Here is a 19,685-nt window from a genome sequence, read left to right as displayed (position 1 = left end):
TACCCACCCACCCCTCTCCCACAAAAAACCCAACCCTTTCCCATCCCCAGCAAAAATTACCTGGTACAAGCAGTGACTTAAAAAATGCTTTCTTAGTAGGAAGCATTTATAAAATGCAGAGATCTGAACAAGCTAAATGCTCGTGCAGATAGATGGGCCTCTCCCCCAAGAGTTCCTTCCTCAAGAGGCAGAAGGAACTCTCAATAGTCTAGGAAAGCTCATTTTTAAAAGTAGTTTATGCATATTCATGGCTATTTCTTTGAAAGAATATACCCAGTCTCAACTGTGGAAGAGATAAAAGCAGAAGGAGAAGCAAAGGGACATGGCCATAACACAGAGAACAGAGCTTCTCCGTGAACATCCCATAGGTTGCAGGGACCAAGAAGGAAAACTTTTGTGACTTCGCATAGACCACTGATCTCATCTAGGTGAAGCAGTTAATTTTTCATGCATTTGTTACTCAAGAAAACATACAACCACTTAAAATACAGCATTCACATTGTCATTAGCTCATGGTATCAGGTAAGGAGGAAACCGTGCTCCTGTACTACCTATCCCTAGAATTTTCCACATACATGTAAGTATCCTAAAGCCTAAAGATATCCTATCATACTGTCATCAGCACCTCCCACCTATAATACATATACTGAACCAGACTGTTGAGTCCCTGAAATCTCAGTATCACATATAGTGTTCTAAATTTTATTTTTTTCACAAGTTTCATGTAGACACAGAAGAGAACACCAAGCAATGTTTATTGTGCAATTCCAATAGTTATCTGTGGAATCTTGGTTTAGAGTCAGTCTTCATAGCCATTTCAACTGTCTAGTTTAAACAAAAAGTAACAATCTAATTATATATCTATAAATTTCATGATATTTCTTCAAATATCAAGCACTAAAAGTACTGATTCATGTTATAATTTTTAAAATGTTTTGAAACTACACAGATTTCATATATTATTCCTTTTATAAAATAATCAAAATAATCTGATTATCTGGAAGAAAATTACTGTAACAGAGTCCTTCCAATGTATCTATAACCTTTGTAAAACTCCAAACCAAAAACAGAACACATGATGAAATAAGGATTTCTCAGTCACTGGGAAACTTTACAATGAGAAATGAACTGGTATTTTTTGTTTCCTGTGAATTCAGAGCTTACAGGTGGCATAAGGACTCAGATCTCTTGGATGACTTTACATGGCTTTCACTTTGATTTGTTTCATTTTCATTTGCTTCTTCTCCAATTTCTTTTGCTCACGCCTCAAGGCAGCTTCCTAGAGAGAAAGAGGGAATGCAAACTAAGATTTCAGTACTTGTTTAAAAAAAAGTCAAAACTAGAATACTGCCTATACTATTTAGGCTAGCACCACAAATAACATTCCAGAAGATAGTTATAAGAATTGCTAATATGTATGTTGGTTAATGAAAATTAACTTGAAATGAAGTAAAGATAACTAAAATCTCAAGTTAGAGAGAAATTAAACACTATACACTTAAGCAGACTTTGTTATTCTGGTCTGATTTTTCCTAAACACAGGAAACACTAGCCCAACTTTCATCATAACATATGTATCTGCCAAGGATTTGTATTTCAGTTCAGAAAACCTTAAGATCTTGTTTGATCAGATTATTAATTATAAATCTCTTCTTATTAGCATAGACTTTATGCCCAAGCACAACACTTTTCAATTCATAATGTTCAACTGGGAATTTTTATCATATTTTTATTTAGGAATTAGGAGGTTGTGTAAAAGGATAAAGAGCTTCAAACACATTATTTTGGTAGCAAAAGTCACTGGTTTTTATCACCTGTACTGAGGGAAGCCTTACAGGCCAAGTCAAGGTATGACCTCACGGTTAGTTAACAGTGGCCACGTCTGATTAAAGCTTATTTCAGCTGCAATCTCAAGCCTAATTTTTTTAGGGGTTTAAGGCAGAAATGTTCTGATAAACATACTCCTCCACTGGTACAGGACTGAGAAAATAGGGAAGAGGAAAAACAGAAGAACAGAGTATATATATAGTCCTCGACAGTATAACAAATTATGTTTCAAAGGGTGATTTGTAAATTGTTGGTTTGGGAACTACTGACTCTGTCAGGTTCTCACACTTGCTAACAAAAAACTATCCACTAACCATCAATACAGCAGGGTAAGCCTGAATGAGTATCTATCCAAAGCTGTGCTACTGTGTAACTATCTTGAAGAATTGAGCCATCACTGTTAACACCACTTCAATGGAAAAATGCACTCTGAGTTTGGGTTCACAGAGGCAGGAATGAAGCCACCTCCTTTGGCAGCTGCTGCCTCTTGTGAGGGCTCAGTAGCAAGCAAACAGCAATAGCATATTTGTCAGGAGCTATACTCTTCTGGGACAGCTATATAAAATGGTCAAAAGACTGTCCCAAGGTCCCTTTCCCACTGTCCAAACTCTTACCTCCACCATACTCATTCTTTCCCCAACAGTATCCATCCCTTACCATATAACATACTATACACATGTGTAAAACTACCAATGCACAGAATACAGTATAGTGATTAAGAGAAGAAATCTGTTTACATCAACATATTTAAGAAACATGTTTATGCTAATGTCCATAAATATGTGAAAAATGTTCAATGATTCAAAAACTGCCAAAACAAATGAGATACCATTTCCCCCTAACAGTCATACATTCAAAAACTTGTTAAATAGTTTTCATAAAGACGTGAGTAAAGAGGAGCTCTCATATCATGTACTGGTAAAAGTATAAACTGGTACAACTTCTTACTGGCAGCCAATCTCTCTTTTTCTCTCCTAGGATTGTTTTCTTCAGGAAATAAAAAAGAACAAATATGGAAAGACACTTTCTTGAAAGATTGCTATATTTTTAATATAAAAAGTTTATAAGATGATCTACATTAAGAAATGGAATATGTACACTGAATATACACAGTTGAGGAACTAAATAAACTAGTGTTAACAGTGGTTACTTTTAGGGATGGGACCTGTCTGAAGTATTATGTTACATTGTTCTTACATGGTAGAATTAAGGTTAATTTTAATGTCTGTGTATATGTTTCTCTATACTTTTCAAATTAAATATGTAACAAAACAAAACAAAGCTCTACCAGTAGTGGCAGGAAGGTCCAGATCATTGGTATAAATGAGCCATTCAAGCCGGAAATTCACTATAGGGTTTTTTGTGTTTTGTTTGGCTCCTTTCCCATTTAATTCACTAGATCTTTTTACAAGGTACCTAGGCCTAGATACTATAAAGTGGTGGTTCTAAAAAATACATGGTTTACACCCACAAGCAACTTACAATCTGACTTAAGTTCTGGGCCCCTCTTTTACTTAAACCTACTATAGTTTCAAACTCTAGAAATAACTGGAGAACTTTTTTTTTCATAGAAAAACGAAAGGCATTATCTATTAATGAGTCCATGTAGACTCTTCCTGTGTCTCTGTTAAAAAGCCATTTATATTTATAAAGAAGACTACATGAACACAGAGCTCTATTTTCAGGGGAAAAATATCCATCAACTAAACGAAACCAAATCAAACAAAGATTGATGAGAAAGGATGAGAGGAGGGCTGTGGTACTCTGGGCACTACACTCAACAGCATTAATGACTCTACCAGCAACTAAAGTGCCGCACAGGGGCTCACTTTTTTTTTTCTTTTTTTAGAAATTAATTTATTTTTGGCTGTGTTGGGTCTTCGTTGCTGCACGCGGACTTTCTCTAGTTGCGGGGAGTGGGGGCTACTCTTTGTTGAGGTGCGCGGGCTTCTCACTGTGGTGGCTTCTCTTGTTGCAGAGCACGGGCTCTAGGCACACAGGCTTCAGTAGTTGTGGCTCGTGGGCTCTAGGGCGCGCAGGCTTCTAGTAGTTGTGGCGCACAGGCTTGGTTGCTCCGGGGCATGTGGGATCTTCCCGGACCAGGGCTCGAACCCGTGTCCCCTGCACTGGCAGGCGGATTCTTAACCACTGTGCCACCAGGGAAGTCCAGAGGCTCACTTTTTCTTGGCAGCCTGCCTCCTCCACTTACAAGAATTTTCTTCAATCCTTGAGGTTATTCACATTAAAATTCACATTTCCCAGAACTTTGTTCTCCTCTTTTTTGACCAGCATTTGCAAGGTTTAAAATTTTAGAGCTGGACTACAGCATCTTACTTCACAAAACATGAGAACATGCTGATGTTTGAAACATAACAGACTACAGCCTTAAAAAGCTCTTGAGTTTGAGATTCTAGTTATGTACAAAATAGAAAACAAAATACAAACAAAAAATATTAGAATTCTCTAATTCTATAATCAAAATAAAATTTTTACAAAACAAGTTTATTTGGACCATAGGGCACATGTCCTGGCCTCTATTAAAATTCCAAATTTCTTTCTACCTTAGTAAGTGTTTGGATTGAAAGACGATAGTGGAACTTTCCAAAAGGGCCTGTGCTGGGGGAACAGGATAATTCATATCATTCTCCAGGATTGAGACTCAATCTAACATGGTTTGAACAGGAAGGATTATTCTTTTTTTACAGTGCTATCAACTAACTGTCCCAAGTGCTGAGAAAATGCTAAGCTTTTAGCCTGTGTACATTCCTACACAGAATTACCTTAACAGCGAATGTGGCGCAAATAGGCATCCTTATAAATCTGAGTTTTACCACGGTGATAAGAAAAGTCTGTCTTACCTCCAGCCTGCGCTGTTTCTCAGGATCTTCCTCATTCATGATTCGCTCCTTCTCTGCTCTTTTCTTCTCCTCACGCCGAGACTGGGCAGCTTCCTGTCTCTGCACATGCGTCAGCTTCAAGAAGTTCTCCTCCACTCGAGCTCGGTTCTTGTCTGCTTTTTGTTTGCCCTTTCCCCAGGAAACAAAGCAATTTATAAGAAATCCATTTCAATCCAACAGAAACAAAATCCCATTTAATATTCTTTCATAAAACCACTCCCATGTAGCACTTTTAAGTCAACTAGCAAAGATAAAAATCACTGAAATAATCGAAAGCTGACCCCCCTCCCCGCCGCCCCTTGGGGGGAAAAACACAATAAAAGGCTCCAACTTATAATAAAGGCTGCAGGTCTTACTTCTCTGTTGAGTCGAAACTTTTTGGCTTTATCAATAGAATAAATCACCATGTTCATCAGGGGTAGTAAAGCCTCCATATCCTTTGGGTAAGTGTTACCTGAGCCAGGCACTGGAAAACAAAACCATTTTCCTATTGAGTTAATGGCAGCATTCATACTTCTTGTATTAACTTTTTTTTTCTTTTTGTATTAATAGGCTCCTTTCTCCAAGTTTCTTAGGCAGCTAAAATGCAGCAGAAAATAGAAATTAAAATATATAAAAGGATCTCTTATTGAAGAAACCAAAAAACCAATAAGCTGGCATGAGGTTGTTTTTTTTAAAGATTTTTTTTTTGATGTGGACCATTTTTTTTTAAGTCTTTATTGAATTTGTTACAATATTGAGTCTGTTATATGTTTTGGGTTTTTTGGCCGCAAGGCATGTGGGATCTTAGCTCCCTGAACAGGGATCAAACCGGCACCCCCTGCATTGGAAAGCCAAGTCTTAACCACTGGACCGCCAGGGAAGTCCCTGGGGTTAGTTTTAATGTAGTTTTTTATAGCTATCATTTAGAAAGAAACAATACTCTCCTTAAGATCATCTCACAGAAAACAAAGAACTCAGACAGGACACAGAACACTTACCATTAAATGTAAACAATAGTGTCCTCTTAGTGTCAGGTAGCTTTAAAGGCTGACCTTCCCTGTCATAAAAGAAAGAGTTATTTAGAAAGAACACAAGAGAGAGATACTTTCCATGCACATAAGTCACCCAATTCACTTAGATGAACAGATACCTGTGCAAATAATCAGCACAGTATTTGGCTTGGCATCCCCAAGTCAAATACAATCTCAGAGCCCGAAGGAGCTTTACAGGTCATCTGGTCCACTCTTCTACCTGATGGATGCATTCCCAAGTGATCTTTATCCTATCCTTCAACACCTCCAGTGATGTCCCCTCCAGGCAGGATAATTCCATCTCACCTGGGGAGCCAGAAATGAGCCTGTATTTAAGTATGAGGCCCATATTTTAAATAACCTTTTTGTTTATTTTGATGGATTTTTATGTTTTATTTCCAACTCTTAATCTATCTTCCTATGATGAAGGATCTTATTTTTGAGTCGGGCTCAGAATAAGTTGAGAAATAATCTACTATAGCATATATAATTTAGTTCTGACTCCCCAAAGAATCCTCTTGCAATCTTTGACTTTCAACCCTCCACACCTCCCCCCATATACAAAATGCTCCATGAACGCCGCAATGTGATACTTTGTCCACAGTGTTATTATTGAGTTGAGCAAGGCAAGGATGATCCAACACCATCTAGAGGCATAAGTAATTTTGATTACCTTAGTGATTTTGACAGAAAATTAAAATTCAAATTGGCTTTTAACTGTATTCAACTCCACAGTCCTTAGCCAAAAATTTAGGTCAGAACCAATTCTACACCAAGGGTAAACTTAAATATGCTCTCCTGCGACGGGATGTGAAATCAAACAGCAAATTCAAGCCCTGAATATTTACATTCGAACAATATTACTATAAAGCCAGAAACTTTATGGGCATTAAGGGTATCTGATAATACACTAGAAAGAATATAATCACTCAACCATTCAAAGAAGAAAGCCGGAAAAGGCCATGAATTACAAAATGCATACACCTGCAATCAAACACAAGTCAAACATCACAGACAGATTCACATCATAAATTAAAAAGGAAAAAGAAAACCAAAAAACAACAACCCTAGACTACAAAGGACAGAGATTACCAATTGCATTTTCTTAGTATTAGCCATTCTGTTAGATTCTCATTTACCTCACTGAGTGGGTGATGCATACATATGGTGACACGTGCAAACTGGGGAGGCTTATTTGATTGTCCCCCATAGGTTTTCAATTACCTTCACGATGCATGCAGTCAAAGCAAAGGAAAACTTGGATGCTGTCACCAACTTCCCTCACTCATTTGGGAAGGGAAATTGCAGAAGCACCTTGCAGGTGTTTCAACACAGAAAGCTAGTGAAGAAAACTGATTTCAATATTTTTATTTTATACGTACTCTTGCATAATTTTTGGACCAGAGAACTGGTCTGAAAAATGAACAGATTCAATCTTGTCAGCATAGTGTGTAAGAAAGTGAACCATCTGAAATAAGAAAAGAAAATTATTTTTTTTGAAGTAGGTTTGATGCACTTCTCTTTTTTCATAAAGATATTCACTCTTTAATCCTCCTTACTTTTGCACAATGTCATGAAGGCTAAAGCTTAAAAAAATTAAATTTAAATAAGGACTCTCCCTATGATGAAACTACTGCCTTTCTTTAGTCACACCAATGATCAAAATTGAGCAGCTGAAAATATATCTCAAAATAGTGTTCAAAATACGAGTGAAAGCATGAACATAAAATCTAAAATAATTTTAGGAATTCTTCACAACCACATCACCCAGAACTTACATTTAGAACTGTCTTTGAGCTTTCCTATATTTTTATGATACTAAGATGTGCTGTTACCATACACAACCAATAGGAAAAAAATAGCTCTTTACATACCTGTCTTCTATACTAACTGAAACTTTAAAAAACGTACTAAATGACATGGTGATAAGGATTAAAGTAGTAGTGCTTTTTCAAAAAACCTGAAAGCCATTAGCAATCCTAGGGACAATCTGTTCTTGATTTAGAGAGAATTTCTTGACTAATAAAACTGTCTTTTCGACACGTGACTCTATTGTTTAAAGAAAGTATTTTAATGGTTGTGTGGGAAAGGAAGATAAAAATGAAGAATTTGTACAGTGTAACTTTCAGGGAGACTGCCCTGTAAATGGTCTACAAATGTATGTCTTCTATTGTATTTACCTTTGTATCCATCATTCCCTCTGTGACTTCTCCCATCTCTGACAGGATGGCCAAGGAGTCAGGCAGTCCATACTTCGCTCCAGACTTAGGTTTGTCACTACAAAACTCACTCTAGAGGAAGACGCAGTTGAAAGTAAGACATGATATTTTATTATGCACAAGGACTTTTTTTTCTCAAGAGAATATGTACTGACCTATTTCAAAGTGATACAACTGTTCAAGTGATATAATTATCTTATGCTCTGAAGTCAAATATTTATGTAATAAAGAGACACAGTTTCTACATATTTGAAAAAGAACCTGACATACCAGATCCTGCATCTCTTTCTGTAGTCGTACCAAGGCTTTCCGAGTACCAACAGCAAACACATAGGTATCCATGTCTTCATCATTCATGGTTACTTTTATTTGCTTTAAAAAAAACCAACAAAACTCACCTGTTAGGTTCTGTGATTGGCAGATTTCTAAGACAGCCCCCAATATTCCTGCCTGCTGGTGTATACATCCTCCCCTTGAATGTGAGCAGGACTTGTGAATGTGATGGTATTATCATTACCATGATTACGCTGTGTTACATGGCAGATGGTCCTTGATCAGTTGACTTTGAGTTAATCAAAAGGGACACTATCCTGGGTGGACTGACCTAATCAAGTGAGTCCTCAAAAGGGACTGGACCCTACTTGAAGAAAGAGTGAAAGTGTGAAAGGGCTATGGGGCGGAGGGGAACCACGTGGCAAGGACCTGAGAATAGCCTCTAGGAGCTAAGAGCGGTTCCCGGCGACAACTAGCAGGAAAATAGGAACTTGCAACCACAGGGAGCTGAATTCTGCCAACAGCCTAAATGACCCTATGAAAAAGGGTCCAAGCTCCAGAGGCATGGAAGCTCTGTGCACCGCCCCACCCCCACGCCTCTCTTCCATTTGGCTGTTCCTGAATTGTAGCCTTTACAATGAACTGGTAAATATAAGTAAAGTGTTTTCCTGAGTTCTGTGAGCTATTCTAGAAAATTATTGAATCGGAGGGGAGGGCTGTGGGAACTCTAGATTTATAGCTGGGCAGTCAGAAGTATGGCGGCCTGGGGCCTGCAACTGGCATCTGAAGTGTGGGCAATCTTGTGGGAATGAGACTTTTAACTTGTGGGATCTGGCACTAACTCCAAGTAGATGATATGAGAATCGGATTGAATTGTTGGACACCCAACTGGTATCTGGAGAATCAGAGAACTGGTTGTTGGTGTTGGAAACACCCCAGAGGCAGGTTAAACAGTTTTTAATACTCTACATTGGGCCAGAGAGAGAAAGTTATAAGCCTAAAGAGTCTGGTATGATAAAACATGGCCCTATTTGTCTTATTAACTATATCTTTAAAAGTTTGGGTCAAAAATTACCAGTATATATGTGGAAGAAGGGAAATGTTAATGTAGGGAAATATAGCAAAGATCTGGCAAGATGGCAGTTGCTAAAGAAAAGGTTTTCTGTTCTTTTATCATTGAGGGGAAACTACACAAAGTAACACCTTAAGCAGAACCCACATAAAAAGGCTTAAAAATATACAAAACCCATATGTTTGTTGAGGCTGCTTTTCACTGCAGGGAAAAAAACCCCAAAAAACAGCAAAAAAAGTAAAAGGCTGGCTGGCTCAGAGGAAAAGAGATTAAATCGACCTCAGGAAAGAACTGAAAACGATTAACACAACACTCTAAAGAATAATTTCTACAAAAAGATGGCTGAAGATGCAGCAAAACTTCCTCCTCTGAGTTTTAACTGAGGAGGCTCTAAAAACTAGTGGGTAAAATCATCAGTGGCCACATTAGAAAAATTAAAATAAATAAAAGAAACAGGTTTCCAACTAACAATAAGACCTTTAAAATAACAATTGCATTTCAATCCAATAAAAAGTACCTAAGTATATTACCAATATAGCACTTATTAACCAAATACTACTTTGTATTTTGATATATATGCATACATTTCTTGTTCTACTAGCTTATATAAAAGACTGTCTCATGTATTTTTGTTTCTTGCAGCAGTGGGAGTCAGCACAATTATTTATTGGAAGAATGAAGGGAGGGGGAATGTGGCATTTCTAACGAAGGACACAATTTTCAGATTAACATGTTAATTTAGCAAAAGAAAGAAAGTATACCAAACAATAGGGGCTCCATATTGTGTTATGAACTCATTCAGCCCAAGATGTATTACTTGAGGCAAAAAATATTTGAAAAGAAACCCAGCCTACTGCCAAAGATAAAAGCAGACACCAAAAGCAGAATCAGATGTGAGGGCAAATGGTCTGTGACAACTGTTTTTTCCCTCCATCATCCAGGTTGATTCTGTTGATCTACCTGGTGACAGAGTATTACCTCTTTCCCTACAAAAAGCACATACGTCTCCTCACACCCCCTGCACCTCCACCCCCAGTTTCACACTGAGTGGAAGATGATCCATCTAGATAGAAAAGGTTCCATTTTTTGGGCAAGGGACACAAGTTGTTAGAAAGTCCAAATATAATCCTGGCAAGAAATGGAACAAGCTCTAAGAAGTTAAGAATTCAATCTGTACAGAGAAAACCAGCAGAAAGAATACATACCACTTGATCACTCACTGGCCTCATCATCCGGGCCAGGACATTCAATAAGTCCTGTCTCTTGAGGAACTAAAAAACAAAAAAAACCCAAGAGAACAATTGCAACTTCTGTTTGCTATAAGGAGAAGACATTGGAGGGGGACTCAAATGCTTCATCAAATATACTCTACATTTGCCAGTCAGTAAAAAAGATGATTTTTATTTACTTATTTATTTGGCTGTGCCACGTGGCTTGCAGGATCTTAGTTCCCTGACCAGGGATCGAACCAGGGCCTCCTGCAGTGGAAGCGCAGAGTCTTAACCACTGGACCACCAGGGAATTCCCAAAAGATAATTTTTAGATCTCATTTTAAGTCAAACATGAAAAAAATTAGACACTGATCTTACAGGACTTGGGATCACACTGGAAAAAATGAAAGGAAGATATACACTGTACCAGAAATTCCCTACTTACCCTCAGCTGGATAAGCATCCCCTCACAGCACACTCGACCAGAACACCACAGGTTGTAAATGTGCTCATTCTCCTGGTTCAGCTTTCCTGTGCTGGTGGCTTCTTTGTTAGTTCCATCATCCCCTAGGGGTAAAACCATTAACATGATTCACTGGAAATGTTGGGGCCTAATCACCACACACTCTTCTACTCTGACCCCCAAATGATGGTACCTTTAGGTTAACAATACTTAGCTATCTTATAGAACTCTCCTTTAGACATAGATTACAACAGATGAGCATTATTCCTTTTACTTCTAAAATGCTTTATTGTTGCCATTAAAAAATTATGGACTCTAGCATTACTTATGTGTCCTTGTTAGTTAATGACATTCAGCTTGAAATACAAGTATCTCGAGAGTAGGTACAAAATGGAGCAAAGTCAGTTTAAATGTCTCTGCCAAAAGTTAAAAAAAAAAAAAACTTATGTAGTGAATAAAAAATACCATTAAAAAAAAAATACCATTAATACTAACTATTCAACGCTCCCTCACGGTGTTTCCTTTCATTTAACTTTATCCAAGTTTGTTTTTCCTGCAGCAAAATGATAACAGTGGTATTAAGAGCTACAAAAAGCTCAAATTCCAATAATTTCCTCTCTTCATTTAATTCATTAATGTACAAAAAAATGTGTCCAACTTTACAAGGTAAAGCAGACTGACACACCAAATGAAAACACACCAAGCGAAGTAGAAGGCATTAAAGGCTGCTTATTTTTTTCCTAACTTCCAGGTCAAAAAGTACTGAAATAGTATGGTACAGTGGACAGCATGGACTTTGGAAGCAGGTAGACTAGGTTCTAATATCATGGTTGCAGTTGAACAGCTTAGACAAGTTTTAACACTTCTCTGGACTTCAGATCCCTCCTTAGGAAAACAGAAACTATATCCAACTGACAGTATTGTTCTAAAGATTAAATAAGAAACAATGTATGCAAAGTACCTAGCACAACATAGTACACAGTCCTGCTAAAGAGCAGAAGAGATGGATACTTGCTTGCTATCGAAGGGAAACAAAGTGTTCAAAGCCAAACTGAAGTGAAGGTGGGTGAGTCTACCTTACCCCCTACACTACACCATTACAAGGCTTCCTCTAAGGTATCAGTGTACACCTCTGCGGTGGATCTGACACTAAAGTGCCTAAAACCTGAAGGAATTTTGAAGGACTTCTAATTTCTAAAAGATGAATTGAAAGCATTTATTAAGCTACATAAAATGTCAAAATTCTTTGCTTTTGGCTAGATTTTTATCAACTTGTTTTTATAACACTGATTGTCTCATTCTATCTGAAGCTGTATAGCAAATGATTGATGAAAGATGAGAAAATTATTTCATGAATGCAATTTATTCATTATGCAAAACCTAACAAAAAAGAGATCCTTGAGAGAAGGAAAAAAAGCATCCTCTTCAGCAGTCCATGAAAGTAGTTAGATGCTTACACTGAGCGAATAAGCAGTTCTTACCAGAAAGTTTTCAAACAGGTGGCTAGACTTGTATTAGCCTAACTTACCTACTAAGGTAAAGTTGCTCTCCAAAAGCTCCCTATGAGTGTTAAACCAGGCCTGAGCAAGGCGACTGTTTTTATTCTTCCCGATGATATAATTCATGATGTAGGCAAGCAGACCAGTCACCATTAAAATCTCTAGATAGTAACTCTCCCAACTGTTCTGGAGGTGTGCAGGAACCTAAAGAAGAACAATCGTTCCATTTAATGTTGGTTGAGGCTGAAGGACGAAGTCTAACTCAAGGTATGAAGGAGAATGATAAAACCCATAAACGGAAGTGGATACGTTAGGTAACTGCCACTGAATATGGTTATACTTTGAAATATATGCCCATTTCGGTTTTCCAGGTCATCTTTTTTTTTCAGTGTTGCTTTTTTTTTTTTTTAATGAAGGTTTTATTTATTATTTATTATTTATTTATTTATTTATCTGGCTGTGTTGGGTCTTCATTGCTGCGTGCGGGCTTTCTCTAGTTGCAGCGAGCAGGGGCTACTCTTTGTTGCAGCATGCAGGCTTCTCATTGCGGTGGCTTCTCTTGTCGCAGAGCATGGGCTCTAGGCACGCGGGTTTCAGTAGTTGTGGCACGTGGGCTCAGTAGTTGTGGCTCGCGGGCTCTAGAGCACAGGCTCAGTAGTTGAGGCGCACGGACATAGTTGCTCCGCGGCATGTGGTATCCTCTTGGACCAGGGATTGAACCCGTGTCCCCTGTGTTGGCAGGCAGATTCTTAACCACTGCGCCACCAGGAAAGTCCTTCCAGGTCATCTTTGTAAAAGATTCTTTAAGGAAATATGAGGATAATCAAATGGGATGAAAAGCTGGAAAGCCCTCTGTATTCATCTTGATTCTGAGTCCCACCCCCCAAATAAACCCAATGTCTATCCTCTTCATTCCTTGGTAAATAAAACTAGGAAGGCTAAAATAAAAACATACGGGTTGCGGGACTTCCCTGGTGGCACAGTGGTTAAGAATCCGCCTGCCAATGCAGGGGACATGGGTTCAAGCCCTGGTTCGGGAAGATCCCACATGCCGAGGAGCAACTAAGCCCGTGTGCTGCGCGAGCCACAACTACTGAGCCCATGTGCTGCAACTACTGAAGCCTGCGTGCCTAGAGCCTGTGCTCCACAACAAGAGAGGCCACCGCAATGAGAAGCCCGTGCACTGCAATGAAGAGTAGCCCCCGCTCGCTGCAACTAGAGAAAGCCTGAGCGCAGCAACAAAGACCCAACGCAGCCAAAAATAAATAAATAAATAAATAAATTTATATAAAAAGAACCCAACAAAAGATACAGGTTGTTTTTCCGTGTGTCCACTGCATCAGAAGAACTGATGTCAAACTCTTTCATGGCTCCCATGTTACATCAACACCAGCTACGTGTCACTAATTATATTTCTGAGATTAATGACAGCAAGACATTTTGTTGGTTAGTTTGGGATTCAAAACCTGTATACCTACATCGACAATTGTTATTGGGTCTTTATTTTTGCTAGAAGAAGTATCTGGTTTGTCTTCATAACCTTCAAATTCTTCATCATCATATGGTTCACTCTCGGTATCTCCCTCCTACGAAAATGAGGCACAATCTGTTTTCCCCCACTAACATCACAGGCAATTTTATCTCATTTTTATAGGCAACATTTGTAGAGGAAAACAGAACATGAAAGCAGCAAGCACAGAACACAGAGATATTACATATTTGAAACAAATGATGATTCCCCATGCATTTGAACCCTGAGCTCTAAATGATACAATTCCCACCCACCCACACACCAGTACATATCCACCCCCACTCCATCATCCTCCATCCAGGTTTTCCATAGAGGAGAAAAATACAATTCATTTTTTGTTGAATGTAAAAGGCGAGAACATACCACAAACATTTAGAAGAGCTCCATCTACTGAATAAAAATGAGCATACCAGAGGGTAAAGGTCTCTTTAGACCTGGGCATTACTTTCAATGTCTGGGAAAAGTGCTAGTTACACATTGTCCCATCCTTCCACTTTCCCAAGAAATCAATAAAAAAGAACCTTTACCTGGGTATCTGCATCTTCAAAATCTCCTTCTTGGTTTTCATCCTGCCCTTCCAACTCCACAGTAGTCTCGTCTTCATCATCTTCAGTGGTTATCACTCGTTGAGGAGATTCAGTAACAGAGTCTTCTGTGACGTCCTCAAATTCAGCGAAGTCATTATCATCATACTCTACGATGTCTTCCTCATCCTCGAAATCATCAAACTTGGCTTCAGAGACACTCCCAAATATTAAAAGGACAACACAGAAAGCATGGAAGGCTTTCATTGCCCCTTAAAAATAAGTCAAACAAGACAAAAACAAAAACCCTAAGTGGACTGCCATTCTACACATAACGATCACATTTTGTAAACAGTTAAAAAATAAATCTAAGACTCTCCCACTTTTCTCTTATTTAATACTGTTCATTTCAGATAGCATTATATACAGAATAATAAGGTGAGGTTCAAGAGGCCTGGGTTCTAGTCTGGACTCTCTCACTAGTTATCTGTAAAATCTTGTACTAGTCATTTAATTTCTTTAGGTTGGTTTCCATTTACACTGTGTGTTCAGTATGCAGTTTTTGAACACCTATAAAAAGCTTTATATAGAAACTGGGAAGAGGGATAATGAAAGAAGAATGAGATGCAACTATCTGTTGGTTGTAATACAAATAATACATGAATGAAAAGCTATTCATTCTTAGGTCAACTTTATGTGTGCACATCATCATCATCATCAAAGCAAATGTTTAAGACACAAAGTGCTAGGCACTGTCCTAAAGGCTTTACAAAAAGCAACCAATTTAATCCTCATGACAACCCTCTGAAGAAAGTGGTTTTATTAACATTCCCATTTCATAGATAAGGAAAACGAGGCACAGAAATGCTAAGTAATACAACCACCAAGTGACAGAGAACTATGTTCTGATGCCAGTTTTGCCTCCAGAATCCCTGCTATCAACCACTTCTCAGGCAGCACCTCCAAAGTCAGCCAGTAGCAGTGATTTTGTTACTTATTTAAAGTAGCAATTTTTGCTAACACCACCTACTCAAGAACCACAGTATTATCCTAAATGGTCTCCCCTGCTCAACTCTCTCCCTACTCCATACTTCTCCCTAAAAACTACCTTTATCCTTCTAAAACATGACTTTTGTTACATAAGGATTCAATCACCAATGAAGGCTAACCAATTACCTAAAGAATAATAATAAAACTCCTCTGGCTTTCACTGCTTTTCATAAAATGATCCTACCATATCAAATAAAATGTTCCCTCACTGAGCATATCACCATGTCAGATACTATGCCAAGAGAACCTAGCTTCAAGGACATGAGTTACAGTATGACAGGGAAAATCTGAAACCGGTTAAACCATACATACATACAAAAAACAAACTTACTTTTTGTTTATTAAAAATTGTTACGACTGAAGTTAGAACCCAAGTTGTTTTAGAAGCAAATACACAAACAAAAAGGTTTAGAAGGTCATACATACATCTACATATAAATAGTAGTTATTATGTATGATAGGATTATGGGCATTTTGCCTTTATTTTTCTTTATATTGAATACTTTTCTAATTTTTCTATGATGTTCTTATAATAAAATGTTCTTCAAAAAATAAAATAAAAGGATAGTTCCTGCACTCAGCAAGAGGCACTGCAGACTGAGGAACAGCTATAGCATAGAGGGCTGAAACAGCACATTTTAGGAGTTTGGTATGATAGAACATTGGGTTTGTAGACCCAAATGGGGGAAATGAGGCTAAAGAGGCCAGCACAAGCCAGATCATGATGATCCTTATTTATTTATTTATTTGATGATCCTTATTTAAATACCACACTAAGAAGTTTGGATGATTAGAATCAACTAAAGGATTTAAGTAAGAGAGTGACACAATCAGATTTGCAATTTAACCCTGACAGCTCATACAGAGGGTGAATTAGAGAAGGGCACCTGAGGTGGGAAAAACAGCAAGTGGCTGAGATAATTAGGAGATAAAACACGACCGAACTGGCAGTGGTATTGCGAATGAACAGGAAAACAGATTTGACAGGTATTAAGGATTATATTTGTCAGCATAAAGTGACTGAATATAAGGAATGTGGGAAAGGAAGATCTGGGGTGATTCCAAGTTTTGGCTTGATTAACAGCTGGACAAAGTCATCCTTGAGATAAAAAACAATAAAGGAGCGAAAAAATTGGGGGAAGGCAATAAATTAAATTTAATACTTGTTGAAAAGTCTGAAGTGTTTTCAAGCAGTATGTCAGATGGTTAACATTTATCTCTTAATTTTCACAATATCCTAAAAGGTATTATAACCTATTTTACAAAGGGAGAAAAGGAAGCATTTGAAGTATAAGCCTGGAGTTCAGGATACGCGCCTAAGCTGGAAATAGAGATGGTGTGAGAATGAAAGAGATCCCCAGGGAGTATTAAGAGTTAGGTTTAAAAAAAAAAAAAAGCACCAAAAAGTCTTGAAACAAATCATAACAGCTAAGAGTTGTGCATAATAGGGAGAACTGGAATGGGAAACTAAGGAATGGTTAAAGAAAAAGAGACTCTGGTCAAAGTGGTAGCACAGAAGTCAAAGGAGAAGCATATTTCTAAGAAGGAAACAGAGCTCGGTTTCAATTGCTGCAGAAAGTTCAAGTAAAATATGGACCAAAAACTTCCCAATGTTAGTAAGGAAATCATTATTGGCAACTGCAAGGAAGTGGTAAGTATGAAAGCCAGAATGCAGGGAGCTGAGTACTAACAGAGTGAGTGGGTGGCAAAAGGGAGTATGGATTGGGTTGGCCAAAAAGTTCGTTCGGTCTTAAGTTCAAAAAAGACACATTTTTCACTTTCATGAAGAACTTTATTGAACAACATATTCACTAACTGAAAGAACTTTTTGGCCAACCCAATACTGATCTCTCAAGGTGCTCTGGTATAGTGAATATTCTATATCTCATATTTACAACACCATAAATTCATAAAGGAAATTGGCTCAATATCAAAGGCTATTGCCCAATGCCTTGTAACTCACGGCTGCTCAAGAAATGTTCTTAAAATTGGACAAAGTTCATAAATTTTGAAAGGCACAAATGATTTGAGAAATGCCACCAAGGATAGGCCAATATTATATCCTTTCCAATATCTGATCTTTGAGGTTAGCAGCAGGGGACATTTATGGGAAAACATAGCTGCCCTCTTGACAACAACCTCAAAGAGGCTTGTGATGTGTCTCCAAACACCCTTAGATTCATAGTCAAAAGTGGAAGAAATACGAAAAGGAGCACATATGTTGGTGGAGTTAGGTTTGGTTTAAAACATCAGCTCTACCATTTGCCAGCCATATGATATTGGGCTAATTACTTAAACCCCTGTTCCCCACATACAAAAAAAGGGATAGTCATTCACTACTTGCCTCACAGGGCTGTAGTGGATATTACAAGAGATACGTGCTTGGCACACAGAAGATACTCAATAAATAGCAGTTCGCATTACTTCCTTCCACTGTGCCTTATGAACGCCCTTTAAGGTGTAAAAATACCTCATTTTTAGTCTTTCTCTTTCAGATCTCAGTTTTAAACTTTTTCAAATAGAAGCAAATAAAGGTTAACACTGGCACAGTCAACTTGATTAACTCCCTGACAAAAGGTCTGGTCATTTCAAAGTGAATTTCCACTTAGAACGTTCACACCACAGAAGCACTCCTAAGTTAACTCAGCCCTGTAACAGAGCTCCTTTAAGGGTATTTAGGTTAAAATTATCCAAGCCATCTGTGCCTTGGCCTTCCTTCCCAGAAGTCTGTCTGGTGCACCTGTCAACTCATTTCTCAAACGCACAACTCCCTGCCTGAGAGGCAGTCCTGAGACTCCTGGGGCAGGGCACCCCAGCACTAACAAGTCTGGTCTGATTTCTTCTGCTAGCTCACCTGGCAGTCGCAGCGATTGGGTCTGGACTTAAAAAGGGAAGGGGACTAAGTGCAGGAATCATTCCTTGTTGGCATTTTAGAGTAGGCCTTTCTGACAATGGCCAGACCCTGAGGCTTCTGGAGATCATGGAGACACTCTCCTGTCTCCTTACACAGGGTGGATAAAAACATGTCATGTTAGAAACCTTCAGAGAAGACGGACCACAGAGGTTGCTGCTTCTGTTAAGCCTGCGGGGTCTAGTCTTTCCCCAGCAAGGAGAATCAATTCTATGCTGCATTCTTCCTGCTGGCACGCTGTGGGCTTGCTCTAACTTTGCTCTGCGGGTTGGCATTTGCTCACAGTTCTGGAAGTTCCCAAAAACCGTTAAAAGTCACTCCAACCCCGAACAGAACTCCCAACAGAAAATGGGCCCTGGGGTGGACAAAGTCTGGTTTGTTTTTAAGAAAGTCGGGAAAGGCGAGAAGGCGCGGGGACCGAGGCATGTCACCATAGGCTGGACTTAGGGGATGGGGTGGGAAAAGGGACCTGGTTAGGCCACGCAACTCAGCGTCACCGCTCGGCCCAGCCCGACGCCACCGACTAGCGCGTCACGGCCCGCTCCCTACCTGTACGGAGGGCTAGAACCCGGACCAGCGCTCCTGCGGCTGCCGCCTTACCCTGCCTGCCTCTCGGGCCGGCCACCGCCTGCCGGGTCACTGCGGTTTCACTGCCCTCGACGCCTCTAGGACACAGCCGGACCAGGTAGCTCAGTCACGCCGCACCACTCTTCACGTAACCTCCGCCAGCCGTTACGTAGAATGCGTGCGGCCCATCCGCGCCTGCGCACGGCGCGGGGGCGGGACACAGCTCAGGGGGCCGAGCGAGACCTCCTCCTCCCCCGCCCAGCTGAGGCGAGGTGTGGTAGCTGGGAGGGTTACATAAGCCCGGCCCCTGGGCCGGAACTGCCCGCGCCTATCCCTGTGCTCTCCACTAGGGTTCAGTCAAGTTGTCATCACGCTGAACCCGTGCTCCGGAAGCTAAAATTCGCCATGCTCTACGGACCACGTGGCCAGAGGCACGCGGGGAAATCTTGCCCTGGTCGCATTTGCAAAGGAGCGGACTTTAGAGGATCGACAATTTTATGTACATGTGGTTTCCACCCGAGCCCCTTTCTTGGGATTTTTTTGGCGGCTCCCCGTCACTGCTACTTTCTTCACTTCCAGGCCCACTTTCTAAACGGGCCATGAACACTCCTCATCCAGCAGTAGTGCC

General features: G+C 39.5%; 1 protein-coding gene across 2 annotated transcripts; it reads right to left on the bottom strand.

Annotated features, from left to right (window-relative positions):
* Positions 1 to 738: 738 nt before the first annotated feature.
* CCDC47 (coiled-coil domain containing 47) lies at positions 739 to 19,258 on the bottom strand. Of its 2 annotated transcripts, none has more exons than XM_082372243.1 (13): positions 19,091 to 19,258; positions 14,533 to 14,801; positions 13,953 to 14,060; positions 12,504 to 12,678; positions 10,958 to 11,079; positions 10,507 to 10,572; positions 8,227 to 8,328; positions 7,918 to 8,028; positions 7,120 to 7,205; positions 5,705 to 5,763; positions 5,081 to 5,190; positions 4,686 to 4,853; positions 739 to 1,279 (listed from the first exon to the last, which is right to left on the bottom strand). In XM_082372243.1, the coding sequence occupies exons 2-13, from the start codon at positions 14,794 to 14,796 to the stop codon at positions 1,199 to 1,201; spliced, it is 1,452 nt and encodes a 483-aa protein (XP_082228369.1). In that variant the 5' UTR covers positions 14,797 to 14,801; positions 19,091 to 19,258; the 3' UTR covers positions 739 to 1,198. The 2 variants fall into 2 exon arrangements, with proteins under 2 accessions (XP_082228369.1, XP_082228368.1); XM_082372242.1 differs by having other exon boundaries at positions 19,040 to 19,257.
* Positions 19,259 to 19,685: the final 427 nt, after the last annotated feature.

The sequence above is a fragment of the Balaenoptera borealis genome (assembly GCF_965194805.1).
Source record: "Balaenoptera borealis genome assembly, chromosome: 20".
Lineage (NCBI taxonomy): Eukaryota > Metazoa > Chordata > Mammalia > Artiodactyla > Balaenopteridae > Balaenoptera > Balaenoptera borealis.
Note: the sequence above shows the minus strand (reverse complement) of the source record. Positions and strands in the feature narration are given on the sequence as shown.